Raw genomic sequence first — 19,651 nt, forward strand, 5'->3', positions numbered from 1 at the left:
TCCTTATCTCAAAATCAATAGAATGCTTTGTGTTGTTTCAAAGCGAAGAACATTATTTAAATTTGTGCCTCATCAGTACTAAAAAAAAATCTATTACTTTAACATAGAATTCGAATACAAATTTCCATCAACATCTTTTTAAAGTTTTAAACAGAGGTATCAAATAGTCGATACTGAGTCATGTGTCGTCATCGCGATAGTAATTCACATAGCGTCAGTCAGTTCATAAGTTCAGTTCGCGTGCACCGGTGAACGAGCGCGGTCAAACTTGTTGGCGCGTATCTGTAGTTATTTTCATTCAAGGCACTTCACTAGTGATAAGCCAGCAATCAACCCTTGAACGCTGAACGAGTAGCACGTTTCGAAATCGATTTTAAACTCGGCGTACTCGCAATCGGATTGTTCTATCGGATATTTTAAATTACAATTGTAAATTAAGGATTGACGAATGACTGAGGTGCCGTTACCATTTCTCTGGGATCGAGAAAGAGGCGTAATGGAGACCTGTTACAAACTATACACATGGATCAACCACACGTTACTCATGTTGTTGGTGCAGATGTTCTGGAAAGTTAGTCAAATATCGGACTATTTTAAACAAAAGTAAGTGCCTACATACCTACTTTATTGGTCACGTGTGCATTATTTTCGTCTGCTTATTTTATTTTGTGTATTTAATAAGTGCGTTGCCTTCAATATTTAGATTATACTAGATTATCTTTGTATGTGTAATTATTATGATAAAAAACCGAGATGTGTATTGGAATAATAATTATTAATAAAGTTTTTATCGAATTCCAAGGCAATATGAAATGTTTTGTTGTGTAAATGTTGCGGAAGTAGTTCAATACTCGTTATCAAATAATTTAAATTATGTGCCAGTTGACAGCGATCTTCTGCACCTTTGTTTATTATGTAACGAAAATTAGTGTCGAATTTCGCAAATATATTTTGGTTTAATACTTAAAATATAATAATAATGTGTATGATAATGTTTTGTAGGAACATATTTTTATACTTATTAAGATTATACACAAAGAATGTTAAAACAAGTCGTCTGTTCCAAGTATTCAAACTCGTTTGTGAACAAAATTCTTTAGAATGATAATAAAAATCGTTTCGATGTTAACAAATATGCCAAGGGTATATATTGTTAGCACTCTTATTTAATAATATTCTTAATTAATTGAATTCTTTTAATAATGTTACTCCATTATATAATGGTACAATATTATCTTTATTTTTGTGAAGACAGTTCTTCAAACGGGAATCAAATCCAACAACGTCGTTCACACATTGAAAATAGAATTTATTAATATTTATTAACAATAAATATTTTACACATATTTAGTTCAACACTGATACAATGAATGTAGGTACGTAATATATACAAAAGGTAGTGAAGCAAAAGTATCAATTATGTTACCACTGTTAACTCGTAGTAAATACATATTTAATAAATCTTTCTCGGAATTCCCCTTTATGGAAGTCCCATTCGGAAATCGATTTACAAAAATAAAGTAATAATGGGGGATAAACTACTAACATAACGGTAATGTTACGTTTCCGATTCTAGTGCGATTCAAGTTCGCCGATTCCTCAATTACAATTATGATTATGATAAGATCCCAATTATTTATCGAAATTCGACTGAATCGCAACTCGATCGTTGTTACGTTAATAGAATAGGAAAACGGCTAAACGGCAACAATTATGCTTTAATTCGATTGCAAGAAAATGATAATTTGTTAAGAATTGGCGTCTTAGTTTGTATAATCTCTGTTAAAAATTCAAAAAATTTAAATTTAAATTTGTAAATCTATATATTATGTATATTATAACCATATTGAGCCAATAAGTAGAAACTTATATAATCATTGACTTTGACTAATTTTATGTTTTTTGGAGGAATTTATTATTGTAGTAACTCTTTACTGCTGATTGTAGGACTTATCAAGTCTTAACTGTTAAATAGTAATTTTAGAGATTATTCCACCACGTCACTTTTGTGCGGTTTGGCAGTCATGTGGTTTGTTTCATCCGATACGTGCAAGTTTCATCACGCTGTTTTCCTACATCGAAATAAAATAAACGCAATGAAATCAATGGAGGTGAATTTGAACTTACGATTTTCTGTTCAAATGATAAGACCTACGTGTTCCATCCACTGGGCCATCTCAGTTTGGCTCCGGTAATAATGTGAAAGCTAGTTTTTATGCTGTTTCATCCATTATTTTATAGCTGTCGGTAACAGCTCCGTTTAAATTGTATGTAGTCGTACCTAGTTGTCGGAAACCGGTAATAAGAGTATTTTTTAAATTACGTCATCTAAACTCAATATCAGGTATATTCTAATTTGTGTCTTGCTCTATCTGTGTCTGCTTTTTTGATATCTTAGCAATTTCAAATGATATTCCAAAAAAGCAAATTTTTTGTATGATAAATGTATTTGTTTCAATTTTGTAATATTGATAACGCTAATAAATTCTCTGTGAATCATTTGTGGGTGAGATCATTTCCACATATATATAAAATTATGTGTATACCTACATATTTGCTAACCCGAAGTCAATATTGATAAACACAAATGATTCCCACATATATTAATTTAATCATCCGATGTTTATTTCGTCCAGCAATGGACCAAACAATGTGTTTGTTGTTATTTTTACTTGATATATCAATACAATCTTGTTTGATACATATTGGAATATTGTTACAAAACAAACATCGTCAATTCAAAAGATTAATAAATGGTAAATGTTTATTTATGAGAATGTATGAAGACTTATACAAAATGATAAGTAAATATACAATACACGAGGATATGGACGGTCAAGATTGCTTCGACAAATTTAATTTTGCATTCCCGTTGTTGCTTTTCTTACTACAAAGAACTAGCGTAATTTTGACTTAGGGACTAATATTTTAGTTTAAGACTAATACTTTCGTCGTTTGCATGTTGTATCATTTGCCTTAACACCGTTTCCTTGCCATGAGGCAGGACCGTCAATGCATAACATCGTCCCACAATAGGGCCCGTCCCCATTCCCAGGGAATTAGCGTCTCGCCATTAACTCTTGCCTATCATCACGACAAATTCTAGAGGGTTCGATGAGAGCAGGAATGTCGATGGAGCTCTTTCTCCATCTTCTATCAGTACCAATATACGGATACAAAATAATAGGCTTAAGTTATAATTTTAGACCATCAACGTATCACTAAGCAATTAAAATTAATAACCGATGTGGGTAACATTCAAAGTAATGTTGTTAAGTTTCGTTGAAATTTTGTCTATTTTTATGAAAATCATAACATTAACTTTGGTTGGCATGTCGAAATAACATTTGACAGGCCATTTTTTAGACGTATATGTAGGTATGACGTCACCGTTGTCGACATGAAAATAACGTTGGTCTTTATTATTATTTTAATTAAATATTAGATGAATACCTTTTTATTGTTCGTGATCAATACTTATTTAAATAATATTATAATTTTGTTAAACATTGGACTAATTACGAAATCATTAAATAACCACTGACAAAAAATTTAAAATCACGGTCGCGACCAATTATGGCCGCATGGAACGGTATTAGAAGGTTTAAGCAAAACCATAATTCCACGTTGAATCGCAATATAAATAGTGAGTATCTTGTATGTTCTCGTAGGATCTACTTTACCAAGAGTGGTCTTATGAGCCCACTCGAATAAAGAATATTTTGATTTTGATTCCAATTCCGTGGATGAAAAATGGACCAGCTGTGCTGTCACAGTGGAGGTAATCAATGGTGTGATGTCTATAAAAATCTTTTTTTTTTTAACTATACTCAAAAGTCCTATGTTTTAAGTTTCAATTAAGCAGAAAGAGCTAGAAATAATAAAATCATTTGCATTTTATGGATAATCTTAAAATACTATTTAAAACGTTATTTTATCTAAAACTGGCATCGTTGGAGAAGGTTAAATATATTATAAGAAATATTTATGGTAATTGCAACAGAAACATGCATAGCATCGATGATCGAGCGTCATTCTCGCCGGGTAAAATATTAATAATAATCATTCCTAGGAACTGGTAACTTGGCAGATCTGGTTTTAAATAATTATCTGCACCCGCCTAATATACTTCATACGTTACAATTAAAATATATTTTGTAGCATTTCATGTTAGTCTTTTTTTTATTTATAAATGAAGATACAAAATACATTATACTTTGACTATACTATACCATCCACTCAAAACATATTTTACCGCAAAACAGGTACCTATACTTATCGTTATAGGTATCGTTGTGTTTCGGTTTGAAGGGTGAGTGAGCCAGCGTAAATACAGGCACGAGAAACAACATCTTCCCAAGGTTGGCGTCGCATCAGCGAAGTAAGAATTTGTTAATATTTCTTAAAGCGCCAATGTCTGCAGGCAATGGTGACAATTCACCATCAGGTGCCATTTAGCCGTCTGGCAGTCTATTTTATACAAAGACGGAAAATTGTACTGTATTAAATTCTGTTAATATTTCAATCCCTAACCTTTTAATAAATAGCGTAAAGTCATGCTAGTTCACAGATACAACCATGACATTTTCAATGGGAATACGATCCTCTCGCCATTCTCTTGATATAGTTTCGTTGCGGTGGCATTTATAGAATTGGTTCAAATGGCTAATAAGCATGGCAATACAGCTTTTTTTATTTTTATTATTTAATTTTCCGAGATCATTACTTAATAACATACGAGTTGAGTGTCTCGTATGTTAAATCAAATGATTACCATTAAACTGAATTTCATCAGAATTCGTACCTAAACTTCGAACGAGCTGTTCTTATATTGTATAAAATACCTGTAGTACAACGAACCCACTTAATAATATAAATTAACTACATTAAAAAGGTACCTATATTTTTTTTCCCTTCATCAGTTTGAGAATCACTAACAAATTCATAGATTTTAATTGCTGAAATACTCTTAGGGTTACTAAGGATAGAATTAAAAGCAATATTAAACAAATTTAAATTTAGTTCATATTTTAGTGTTTCTCTCAAACTGTGGTTACGGACACATGCCAATAGGTGGTCCACGAGAAAAATAAGTTTGGGAACTACTGTTTTAGATCTTATTCTTATGTGGACCCAATGATGGAATAAAGATTGAATTATACAATGCCAGTGTTTAAAAGCAAAGATCCCCAATACAAATTCCTATCAAACACGTGACCAATCGTCATTAATATTTATCTGTTAAATTAATAGGGCGTTTTTCTTGTGGTGCACTTTTTATACAACGTCTACTATCAACTATATCCAGTGTTACCATATATAAATACTCGCTTACTTTCATTAAGTGAAAGTCGCGCTGTAATAGAGACGCGATAGGCACATTTTTGATTATTGTCATAAATATAGATTAATGCATTTTATGTATTTATATCGTAATTGGATAAAAAATCAGCAAGTAACATATGACATCATAACTATACTTATAGGTAAACGTTTTCCCTTTCATTATATGATATGAAATTGTTTCATAACAGGTTCAATTTGATTTTGAATTTAAAATATTTGACCCTAATTATTTTAAAAAACGTCATTATGTAACGTTTTTTATTAAACAATAAGTAGGTATATTTGTTTGTTGAGATCCGAAAGTTTACTCAAACAAAAAAAAAGTTATCGAAATAATAATTTTATCACATAAAATTATATCTAAATTATTCGCATGGCAACACTAGTGATTAGTGACAAAATGTATATAAGCTGATAACATTACAGATAATGACAAAAACGTGCGCGCCAAAAAATTAAAAGTACGGAAACTTTCAAGTTGCTTCAAAAATAAACATTGTAACGATTGAATCGCGTGATGACGCGTTCATGCCAGTTCCTCCAAGCGGTTTGCAAATTTGAATTATTTCATACATAATAATGTGATTTCCTTTGAAAATTGCATAGCTGACCTATGTTACCAACATGTTTTCTCATGAAACTATGTTGGTATCATGAAACTTCTATATAAAGAGATAGCGAATATTGGGAAAGTTTGAAATTAACGTGCATTCGATTTTATACATATTTCTTTGTTTAAGCATTGTCGTCACGTAAAATTATTCTCCAAATTCAAATAATACACAAAGATATCACGGTGAGTTCACTGACATCCACAGATTCATTGTGATCATATTAAGTCTTTAATGGCTTCAAAGACTTGTTGTTATAAAGGAAAGAGACCTTATAAAGATAATAATTTACAAGCAAATTACAATTTGAAAGTCCTTACAAATACGATAATTAAAAAAAAAACTGGTATGACCGTGTATATACTAACCTAATATTCTGTCAATAAAAAATACACAACTAAAGTACATAAATATAATCTATTAAACAAGTTAGCTTTTTAATAACTCGATTTATAATGTTTTTATTTTTTATTGAATAAGTTTCGAAAGCCGAATTATTACGTGTTATAGTTATAGGTAAACAATAACATTAATTATACAATAAGCACGTGGTACGAATCATGTACGCCGACTATTTCAACGCGTTATATCCTAGTGTGGTGTTACCTTTTCGCATTTGATTGCATCGTAATCAAAGCTATTATAGGCGCATTCGTCTAAAAATAACAAGTGAGTCAGTATGTATGTTTGCGAACGAAGGTCTTTTGGCGGTAACTTCCGAGTTCATGATTAATTAGTTCAAAATGGCCTCAAGCTGAATAGAGAACTTTCTTTAAATAAATTTATGAATTTTAACGGCTGACAGGAACTAAAATATTAGCTTCCCAGAGACGCGCACATTTTTGTTATTAGTCTGCATGTAACTGAAAAATATTATCACATAATTGCCGATGCAGATTTAAAGATAACTTGCCGCGTCAAGTTCGAACTTTTCACATGGCGGGCATATTTTTCTTGTATTTAATTAATTTTGAACACAGTTATATGCACACAACAAAAATGATTATCTGCACCCATAGAGATTGGCAGTGTGAGAAATATTAATCATTCCATATACCATCATGTGCCAGACAGGGGTAATAAGATGTAATATTCCATTTGCCCTTCAAATCGAAACAGCGATACTTGTAATTGATGTTTAGAGGTTGAACAATAGCATCGTGGTTGGACCCACACAAGCTTGCAAAAAGCCTCACAAATCAGTCAATATCAGTTGAAGAAAAAAAAAACCGTTTTACTAATTTCGTTAATCATAAAACGATTATCTTAAAAGAGTTTTTTTTTTTTAGGTGACAAATATAATTGTCACCTTTGTCTAATAACGATTAGCATTTTGGCATTCAATTTCATTGACGCATAAATAATTGAGTTCCTATCATGTTTATACACTAGAAGGTAATACTTGTATCATGTAGTTATTTTATTCGTTTCCGTGTTTTATCATCACTTAGCATTAAGTTGATTCAAGTGAAATAAACTGCATTACGATTAACGTTAACTTCCTGTTGGCCTAACGCGTACGTACGCTTGAATACTTTAATCATATTATATTCTCACGGCCTTACATATAAACGTTGTATAACGAATATTTAGTATTTTTTGATTTTTTCTTCTGACATCATCGATTCCGTATATAGAGGAAAAAGACACAGGTTTCACTAATGAAACGCTAAACGTGCCCTACAAAACATACAATTACAATAACAGTTTGTAAATGTCCTACTGCTGGGCTAAGGCCTTCTCTCTCTTTGAGAAGGTGCAGCTTATTCCGCCACGCTGATATAATTTAATTAAAATTAGACACAGTCATGCAGATTTCCTCGCGATAATTTTCTTCACCGCCGAGCACGAGATGAATTATTGAAATGAAATTAATCACAAGGAAATTCAGTGCCGCTTACCTGGGTTCTAGCCCGCAATTATCGCTTAAGAATCGCGCGTTCTAACCATCTCGGCTCCATTTAGAGTAAAATTAATATATATTTAAAGATAATTTCTTCTCCGACTTGAGTTCGTCTTGGAATTATCGTTTTTGGATTATATAATGATAACAATAATTTAATTTTAATCATTTTATATATTAATTAATGATTTAGATTTAACGTTTATTTATCGAAAAGGAGGACGATCATATGTTTGATGCGCATTATTATCAAAGAGCTTGGCACCGACTTAATAATATAAGTTTTGTAGTACAATAAATAGTCAAAAATATGTCACTCTGTATTAAATTTATTTAATGAGAATATTTTGTAAAAATAACACAAATGAACGATTGTCATTTTCAAATATCATCAGAAATGAATCATTAAAAATCGAGTGTTCTTTATAATAGCTCATTGGATAATGTCCAAATGTCCTAGATGTTAATAGCATAGAGGTCAAGTTCAAAGCGATAGTTTCATGTAATGAAGTAGTGTTTATAGTTTGATGCCAATTATTTGCTTCACTGGTTACGTTAATCAACAACTGACTTGATAAAATACGTTTCAAACTCATAAATGTTTCCCTTACTGGTTAATGTAGCATCGCTTATGCTAAACCACGGATGAATGTTGTCAGTATCAACATTTTCAATTATTTATGAACGCCAGTGGTATCTAAATGGTAAGAATTGGTCTCGTTAGTCGGCCTACAATGTCAAGAAACACTCACAAAGATATATGTATAGTACGAACATACGACACACACATACACACCTGGAAAAAATACAATAACTTGCACAATGAAACACATCTTAGAGCCACCGATGAGGATAAAATAAAGGCGATGGTCGGGAGGCCTTAAAATATTTGTCACAAACTAGTGAATACTGACCTTCAGCGATTCAATGAACAATTTGTCGATACTCTAATATGTATATACCATCATATCGACCTTACATAGTAATTTCAGCTTCTGAATCCACAATAATAGCATTTTTTGTTCTTGAAATATATGTACACTATGAACCCACATTTCAACTTCTAAATTCAAAATAATCGAATTTTATTCGAACTGTTTTAGACTCTCAGACATATGTATTATTCGTTCCATTTGGCACTCGCCTTGTTTTCATAATTTCTCTGTTTATTTGTACGGTTAAATGTAGGTCTTCGAAGCCATCTTGAAAATTACTAAGCGATACCATTGAGACAATAGAAATGTATTTCAATGAATTGAACATTTACCTATGAGGTACACAATAACATTAACATACCATATTACAATTTATCTAATAAAATATACTTAAAGCTTTGTTTTATATACTATGTTATTTACTGTACAAAATTTACAGCTGAATCAATATTACTCGATTGTTCCATTCCCCTTTATTTGGAGTTTCTGCAGTGTGTTTTTACTTCTATTCCACTCTATCTCTAAACGTAATACCAGTTATTATTTTTTTAAATTCTCATCTATAACAAATACCAAAATTTTTCAGCATTTTTACCTCAAAGACATTCACATACCCTTCTTGTATATGATGTCATATAAATATATACATCGTACAATTCGATGTAAGTTTTATTCGTTATCGAATGATTATTATTGTTACACGATCGTGACATGTCAGAAAGAAAATAACTACATTGACAGTAATCATTGAATAACATGTGATTGGCAAAAGCGCAAGGGGCTTGATTGAAACCTGCGAAGTTAGGAGTGTTAACGTTTACCAATGAGCTTAAAAGTGTATGTGAACCTATTTAAAACTTGGTTACAACAATTTACGCCTTGATCTGAATGTAAGAACTGAGCCGTGTTGCCGCCTATTTTTATAGATCTAATTGTGTTAATATAGTTTTGTAATATTGCTCCGTGACATCGTTACGTAAATAGCTTCTTAATTAGCTCACTATTGTAAGGGCTTAGCTCTATATACCATTTGTATCTTATAAGATACTTTGCTTAGACGTAGAAGAGATATTATCTTAATAGTATTACGTTTTGTCCCTTAAAACAATTTAAAAAAAAATTGACTCTAGTAATATGTAGGTAGAGTCAATCCTATTTGTAGAATCACGCTTAACAATTAACATGTTAATTCCATCTCCGGGGGATGAAAGAAAGTATATCTTGGTTTTGATTTGATTTGATTGATTGACTTAACCTATCTAATAAATGTTGCAAGTTGAATAAAACTTTGTAATAATAACCACAAAACATACAGAACAAAACGAACATATGTAACATATATAAAAATAATACTAATATATGATAAATAAAATTATATATATGATAAAGCGAAGACAATATCTCATAGCTTAAAATAAATTGCGAAATCAGGTATACTTACGGGTATTTGGACAAACAATAGAATTAACTAATATCAAAATGAACTTTGATTTATATTAGTATTATAAAATATAAAGTAACAGTCTGTAATTATACCACATTATTAATTATTATTCCGATTTACATAAAATTTAAATACTTGATATAATCAATAACAATCTCTATTATTACCCGTTCAGTACTTGGTACAAACTAGTACTAGGAAAATATCAAAAATAACCGAACAGAGATTGCCTATAGCAAGGACGATGTGATATATACTTGTAAAAGACATCGTCTATTGTGATTTATTAGTAAATTAACTATATATTAATCTAACAGATTCATTACATTTGTGGTCGGATTCCTTATTATTTTATTGATTAGTCTTTTTGCATTTAGATTATTCGTCTTATTTATTTATTGGAAAGAGATGAAGAGATTGTTGCCAATATAGTCTCCTTATCTTTCCACTTTGTCTATAATTTTTTTCTTCTATTTACTTGAACTCTGGCTAGGCTATTTTTAATAGATAAAGCTTATTGCTCATCACAGGAGTATATACATTATACGTAATAAAAAATGTGGAGACAGACCATCATTCGTTAGGCAATATAGGCAACCGCCTATGCCTCTACCAAAATAATTTGAAAATAATGTTTTAAAAAATGAAATGATTACTGAAATTGACGTCAAACGTGTTCTTATTTGATTTGTCTGATGACAAGACTTAGTAATATAGTAAAAACACATCGTGATTGTCAATAAAAATGTTTTCTGATGTAATGAATAATATTTCTTACAGGGCAGATGTCTATGGTCGGTGGTGTCACTTATTTCAAACCTAACTTTTTAAGCATCATAACCTAACATGTTATGATGCTTCGGATCGAAGAAAGTTTTAATATATTTTAGTAGGTTTTTTATTACACATATGATCTAGTTTTCCTGTTTTTACATTTTAAAGTATTTTTTTTAATTTATACTGTATTAATGAACTATATTATTGCACCTAAGCTACTTGGAGCTTATTTACTAAGGGAAATATAAATAAAAACAAGTTGTTTTTAATATAAACTAGATAATGTTTTAGTAAGTTTTTTTTCAATATTACAAAGTATAAACGTTTGCCTTTGCAATATTGTAGTGCAATATTATGTTTAAAATGATGTCATTATTTAAGATAAGGATTAATTCTGTCTGATAAAATAAAACGTGATATAAAATTTATCAATATTTTTTCCCATTTTCTAAACACAACACAAACACTACGCTATCTAAATATCATAAAATATTAACTAAAATCAGCAATTGCCTAATCACTTGTCATCAATTTGGTTACACATACACCTAGATATATAATTCTATCGAAAGCATATAACTTATCTAATGATTACGTTTATATATTCGAACGAATTTAGATCGAACTGTGAAATTTCAAGTGAAGTCATTACATCAGCTGATATTTGACTTGATATGTATTTTTTTAACTTTAATTAATGCGAACTGTACAGCGGCAGATAGTGGTAGATTTATATAAAAAAAATATTGCAAATCCATACTAAATACCATAGATTAATAATTTATAATAATAATAATATATTTTTTTTTAATTTGTCTCTACTCTTGTCATTGGAATGGGGTATATGTTCGATAAATTTAATAGTGAATGTTATATTCGTCTATACCGATAGAAATTAACATAAATTCCTTTTTAATTTTACCATAATGATTAAACATATTGTATATTTCAGAAGTATTTATTACGCTATACCGTTTGTGGACGTTCTACTATAGGAGTTAGTCTTAATGCCCCATGTGTCAACGACTACACTAGCTCATGTATTATCCATGCTCGTACAAATGAGACATACTAGGTACTTAATAGTAAATCGCCAATTTAACAATTTACAACTAATAAATTTATGTTTTTAATTTATTCTAATTTCAAAACAATTTTTTCTTAAAAAAAACATAATATAATGATTTGTTACGAAGCATTTATTATGAATATGTTTGTTTATCAATCCGTTAACAGTTTTAAACAAGGGCCGGATTTTCCAACCAATCGCTTTTGATTTCACAGATAAAGAATTGATAGATTTGCTGAGAAGGAATTTTTGCGTTGTTCAACATTTTCTGTTATTCATTCGGTATATCATTTTTATCTATATATGTATATATTTGTTGATAAAATTAATGACATATATTTTCAAGCTAAATTAAATATATTTAAAAATATATATACTAGATTTAATTGTCACCGGCATCAGTGTGTATTCTCAGCTAAATTGGTCGAGTTGACTGAAAATTCTGTAATCAAATATTACGTACGTATCTTAAAAATGATTGATAAATATTTGGAGTATCTTTAGTATGTGCTATATTTGAAGAAAGAAGTTTAAAATTAGAATGAGAATAAGGTAATCAAAACAAAAACTTTAGAAGCGATTTGAAGGTAGGAATGACACGAAACAAATGGAGCGAACATCCGCGGATGCCGTCATCGAAATAATTGTTATAAGGAAATATACTTATTTTTCTTGCTCATTATTTATGACTTGCATATTCCATATAAGTAATTAAAATAAAATATAATAATGTTGTAAAAATGTCTTTTCTTACTAATTTGATTTCTTTCAAATATTTTTCTTACAAATGTGGCGACATCTAGATACGTCTGGTTCTCTCTCTTATCATATTATACTTTTTAAGATAATGTAGAGATATAGATGTTAATGTCAATTTAATTATGTCCTATTGAATGTGTAGCCTTAAGTCTTTGTCTCTTCAGTTACCCTCTAACCATAAAAAATATAGTACTTCATAGTTATACATGTCGCAATTGACAGTTCTCTTTGACACTTTCTCTTCACGTTTGTTACGGTTAGGTTATGTGTATCTTCAAGCAGTAATAAAAGTTATTATCACTAATTACCCTTCACTTTCAATATGTAATTTCGTTTTGCCGCCGTTAACCTCTTTAAAAGATTGACTGCGATCGTTTAAAATGGTAGTTATGATGGTTTATACCACAATGTTTGTGACTATAGTACTTTTAAATCAAACTTGGCTTAGAGGATTATTTCATGTAATCTATGACCTTGCTCAATAAATAGACTATCTCCACAAAAAAACTTTTGTGCGGATCCTGATATTATAGCGTTAAAACAAACAAGCTTAAGCTTTATAATTATAATTATTATGGATTACGGAGTTCTTTTGGCGTTAAAGATATCAAGTATATCTATCTATCTATATCTAGTCGTTATTGTAATATAAATTTAAGTTATTTAATATTAATTAATTAATTAGTTTATTTATTGAAAAATTCAACTTATCACTAGGCACTTAAAATTAATATCTGATGTGGGTAACATTCAACAGTCTTTAAAGGCGTAAACAACAACCTTCAAAAATGTTTTTAATATAGTTTATATAAACCAAGCTGACCTATATAAAATACAAAATCAAATTTTAATAAGTTTATATTGAATAGCGAATGATGTAATCTATCCCAGGGGTAATATGATGTCACATGGTATGGACTTGAGTCTTTAATATAAATTAAAATACTAGTGCCACTGTATAGAATATATATATTTTTATAAGCACTGTCAAATTTTCATACACACAAATACGGCTAATAAACACTGAGTATTAAGAATCCCTTATATCATTAACTTGGTTATAAACATATACATTTTCCGTCTATAATGAATGAAAATGAATGTTAAATGAACAACTAATTTGAATGTAATTTGATTCTAGTAATCAAAAACGTAAGTATGATAACAATATCTGGAATATTGCTTCGTCACCTCAAAAATAATTTAATCAATGAATAAGCCATCGCTTGTAATATATTATTTACGTAATTGTTTTTAACGTTTAATCATTTCCTATAACAATAAAAACAATTTGATACTTTGTGTAGGTACCTACTTTATAAATATTACCTTTGCTTTAAAATGGAGAAAATCGCGTATTGATGAAAAAAGTATCTTCAGCAGAATTTACGTTTTTTTACCTTTCTGTTTAATTTCCCTACTTTAAAGATTTATTAATCATTCAAAATATTCCAGTTCAAGAAAAAATATTTTAAAATCATTTTGATAGTTCGTGTTCTGTTTTATGTCAGTAACATTTCTCCTATATTATTTGTTTGCAATGCTGTTAGGTCACGGAACACTCAATTTCCTTGAATCTATGGCCTTCAAAGTATGACGTAGCGATCATGAGCGCTCGACTTTTAGATACGAGTTATTGAGGCACGACTATTGATGTTTTATTTTCATTTAAAATGCGACGCATCATTTAATTTGGCAAATATTTTTAAATTGCTGACGAAAATAATATACATATAACATAATTTTAAAGTCATGCCAGCTTAACCTATTTATTTATATAAAATATAAATCAAACAGCAAATGGGTTCTTAAATAGGCAGGGTCCAATGAACATAACCGAAGTAAGATGATTCATTAATAGATAATATTACTAGCGACCCGCTCCGGCTTCGCACCGGGTGCAAAGCTGTCACTAAATATACTTACTACAGAATGTCTAACAACGTGAAATATCGTCGAAAATGTTCAGGTACTTAATTGAATAAGTATTAATAACGTATTGCTTAAAATCGCTTCGAAAATAAGCCATTATTTCTCGTAAAAAAGTAAAGGATGGTTATTGTGGGTTATAGTGGTTTTTGAAGACCTTTTTAAGGTATACAACACTGTAGTAAATTATTTTGATCTATCTCGTAGGGTTCAGCCAGAATTTGCAATGTAAGCGCAAAAAATGTGTTTATTTAGACATCACTTTAGAAACCTGTAAAATTATCAGTGTTTCTCTACTATATTGTGCATGTATTATACATATAAACCTTCGTCTTGAATCAATTAATCTATTAAAAAAAACCGCATCAAATTCCGTTCTGTAATTTTTAAGATTTAAGCATACATACAGAGGGTCAGACAGTGGTAAGCGACTTAGTTTTATACTATGTAATAATGATGATGATATACTTATATTTCTATAATAATTTTCACCAAAATAAATTAGTTTTTATAATTATGCCAATTGTTATCAATGATGATTACCAAATATTTATATACCGATAATTGCTTAAAGAAGGACATATATAATTCTTAAGTTTGGAAGACTTTACAAAAACGATGTCTTAATTAACCTTTTTTCAACATTATATTAAATTTCAATAAAGTTAAATATACAAATCGTATTGTTATATCTATATATTAATATTGAAACATGATACAATGCACTTCATAAGATTATATTGCGTACATTATATTCAATATAAAAATAAAAGACAAATTACCATAGACAATTGCTTAAGATATTATATATTATTATAATAAGTATCCTAAAAAATTGTTTAATAAATAAAATTGATCATACAAAATATAAACGGAACGCTTGAAGGTAATTCCCTTGATAATGATAGCTGTAATCATTCAAGAACACGCTGAAACGCGATTTTATTAGTTCCATCAGCCTCAATATAATACCGATTATTTTACTTAACAGTGCATACCTGTTTAATTGATTCCATTTAATTAATAAAGTCACATGATGATTCTATTCAGACTCATTTAAAAAAAAAAAAATATTTCTCTAATAAAACCCTTTATACTCAGTGAAAGAATGGACTTGGCAACGTAGAATAAAGGAAACTCAAATATCTAATGTGTTGAGGATTTCGAACGGTGGTAGCGCTTGACGATTCAAAAGTACATACTTATAAAAGTCTAAAATCAAAATAAAATGTATTCAAGTAGGTTCTTAATAGAACATTTGAATCAATTTACTAGATTGTAATTTTATGTAAAGTTATTCTGCACAAATAAAACCGCAAATGATACAAAAGGCATATTAATGAACTGATTATTCCATTAACACCAATGTAAGTTAATGAAATGAACTCATATCTTATAAGGTATTCTCAAAATACTCGTCAGAAATAGTCCGGACGCACTCCGGACGACTATCAAATTGAGACAAATCCGGGATGTCCCGGACGGATGGACGTTCTATCGCTATCACTGTATGACGAGCTGATTTTCATATTCTATAGATTCACAGATATACTCGTATCTAATTATGTCCTTTTTATATTTATTGAGAGGACCCGCGGATGCAGTCGATACATTAGATATTGGTTAACAGGCATTTAACTGGGTTCAAAACAATAAACAAATTGATTTGATCTGCTCTGTGCTAATTATGTGGATTTTTATAGACGTGATTAAACTATATGTACATATATATAAAGATATTAAATGATATGTTTTATAGATATTAGTCTTTTTATAGATAGAAATAAAAGTGAAATCGTGTGTCGCTAATGGATGAAAGATAATGGCACAGGTTAATTGTTATCAACGGCATAGACAACATCACTGATATTATTTATTCCAAAATATAACATTTTTTTTACACTTTATGTATGTTTTAGGTTCTTATAACATACATACATAATCAGCCTGTAAATTTCCCACTGCTGGGCTAAGGCCTCCTCTCCCGTTGAGGAGAAGGTATGGAGCATATTCCACCACGCTGCTCCAATGCGGGTTGGTGGAATACACATGTGGCAGAATTTCGTTGAAATTAGACACATGCAGGTTTCCTCACGATGTTTTCCTTCACCGCCGAGCACGAGATGAATTATAAACACAAATTAAGCACATGAAAATTCAGTGGTGCCTGCCTGGGTTTGAACCCGAAATCATCGGTTAAGATGCACGCGTTCTAACCACTGGGCCATCTCGGCTCTAGGCTTTAGGTTCTTGAATTGTCGAAAATATATGTATTTATTTTTGAAAGGGAATAGATGGCTAGTGAAGTTACTTTCACCTTTTTAATTATTATGAAAAGTTAGCAATATATTACAACGAACCCATAATGCTGTCATAACAAAAACATATATATACTTAATGAAAAGTAAATTACGTTCGGGCTCTATGAAGCGAGGTAGCATAAAACCTTATTCAATATAGAAGCAATACACTTAAGTACTAATTGATTGTCAACCGATCAACCGATCTACAACCGATTTTTAAAGAAACACATCATGATTATTCTTTTTTTTAACAATTATGAAGTATTTATTTATATTTGTATTTCAAACGGCCTGGCTCCTTTTACTCCTGAGCTGTGTTACCATCCTAAAATATCCTTCTAACTATTCTCTTAAATTTACATTTGTCGTATATAATTAAACTAAGTACTAATAGTTTTAATACAGATAATTAAGAGCAGTTATTGTAATATTGTAAGTTATTAACATCATTAACGGAACACTCGACATAACATTCCTAGTTCGCTTTTTATCTTAATGAGTTGATGAAGTTGAATTTAACTATAACGTCTAAATTATATTGGTAATTACACGTAGGGACTTAACGTAAGGAAACTTTATTATGAATCATTAAAATATTATTGGAATCAATTCGTCAGTAAATTGATTTAAAATTGAAAAAAATGTAAAATGATTATCAATTTTATTAAAATAATGTAAATTTTATGCAACTATAAATTTAAGTACGACTTTACAACTGTAGAAAGGGGTATAGTATGTAATATCATTCGTACTTATTCTTTTAGAAACAAGACTGATAGTTTAATAGGAACCATTTTATCTAATATTAAAATTAACATGAAACTGGTATAATATATACGTATAATTTATTTTTACGTAACTTAGTAGATACCTAAAACAAAGGAAAAATACAAGAACGCCTCACCTTATCAGCAAACAATTATATTAGTTTGTTTTGTTAAACATTTGCACATGACGTCTTGTGATTTGTATTTGTTGTGTTTGAGTAGTTATTTATATTTAATTATATTATATTTATTAACTTAATTATAAGAATAGATTAGTTTCTCAATTGTTTTGAGTGACGTTCTTAAGTATATAAATATGTTAATCATTTTTATTTAATATAAATTAATTTGAATTTCGAATTTATAATATATCTGAGAATATTTATTTAAATTATAATGAATTTGATACAATTACGGCAAATTAATATACGATGTATACATACATCAAAATGGCGTCTTTATGCTTATGGGTATACGAGAACTATATTATACTTAATAGATCTATATTTTTTTTGGAAATTTTAAAACAAATATCAAACTAGATCATTTTATAATAGTGACGTCATTAAGATTTATGTATATTTAAATTTGTATTTTATTTTTATATTGGTTTCACTTTCAACTATAAATAAATAGGTACTAATAATGTTCGAATCCAAATTTTATAATATTTTTTTCATCTCTTTACAGGAAACAGCATTTCAGTGTCAAAGCAAAATAAATTAAGTCTCAGTTGCAAAAGAATCGATAATGTTTTCTTTACGAAAACACGAAGAAAACATTATCGATTCCTTGATGCTTTACCAAACTTACGCGTAACGTCCTTCCACCGGTTTCACAGAACGAACTTTCCATACTTAAATATTTACCAATCTCTTCGAACTCACTTTTAGCTACACTATAGAGTTTTTAAATGATATAAAATGGAGTCTGAACTTGTAATCTAGATTAGATTATAGTGCCCACCTCGGTTCTAACTTGGAACATGAGCTGCTTGAATTTTCATAAAACATTCATTTGCAATTTAGTAAATATAGATTGAAATCTGTTATATTTTTATTGAAGTCTTTTAAATATAAGTATAATACGAATTTACCTAAATATGTAATGTTTCTATGTAGGAGTGTAACATATGTTTTTAACGAAATATTTTTCTTGTTTTCAGGTCTGTTGAAGACAATGATACAAAAACTTCATTCATGTTCCCACCACTATCAAAGGAATCAAAATTCAGAAGACACATCAGATCGATGTCAGATGTCCAAAGCAGTACACCGTACCGCCTCACCTTCAGATCAAAAAAAGGTGTTCATCCCACCCTCACATATGACTCAGACACGCGTACGAAAAAGATAGCATCTTACAATCGACGTAGGCTTCAAGATTCCTCGGACTCGAGCGACTTTGAAGCTCCAAAGCAATTAAGCATAGAACACAACATCATAAAACACTCAGACTCAATGAGGATTCTCTGATTTTACTAAGATCTGAATGAATGAAGGAGGCTGAATAATCTAGTTCAATGCTAGTTTTTGTCTTTGACCGTGTTACAAAATGTAACACGTACTAATGGACTGTGCAATTCTAGTAAACACGATCCCGATGATCGGTAGATTTAGTGATTTATATGAGACTGTGATTCAGATAGAATGTTAATTGCTAAATATTAATATTTATAAACTAAAGCCTAAAATGAAAAAGTGATTTAGATTTTAAGATATTTTAAGCTGTGCATCTAGTAAATGTAGGTTAATTGACCATTATAAACCTACGAAATAATATTTTTATAATATTGTAAGTGTTAATTT

The 19,651-nt window shown here is 29.8% G+C and overlaps 1 protein-coding gene across 1 annotated transcript; it reads left to right on the top strand.

Annotated features, from left to right (window-relative positions):
- Positions 1-224: 224 nt before the first annotated feature.
- LOC113402932 (uncharacterized) lies at positions 225-19,443 on the top strand. The gene is made up of 2 exons (XM_026643296.2): positions 225-603; positions 19,009-19,443. Exons 1-2 carry the CDS (start codon positions 449-451, stop codon positions 19,316-19,318), a joined length of 465 nt encoding a protein of 154 aa, XP_026499081.1. The 5' UTR covers positions 225-448; the 3' UTR covers positions 19,319-19,443.
- The last annotated feature ends 208 nt before the right edge of the window (positions 19,444-19,651 follow it).

This window comes from Vanessa tameamea, chromosome 16 (assembly GCF_037043105.1).
Source record: "Vanessa tameamea isolate UH-Manoa-2023 chromosome 16, ilVanTame1 primary haplotype, whole genome shotgun sequence".
NCBI lineage: Eukaryota > Metazoa > Arthropoda > Insecta > Lepidoptera > Nymphalidae > Vanessa > Vanessa tameamea.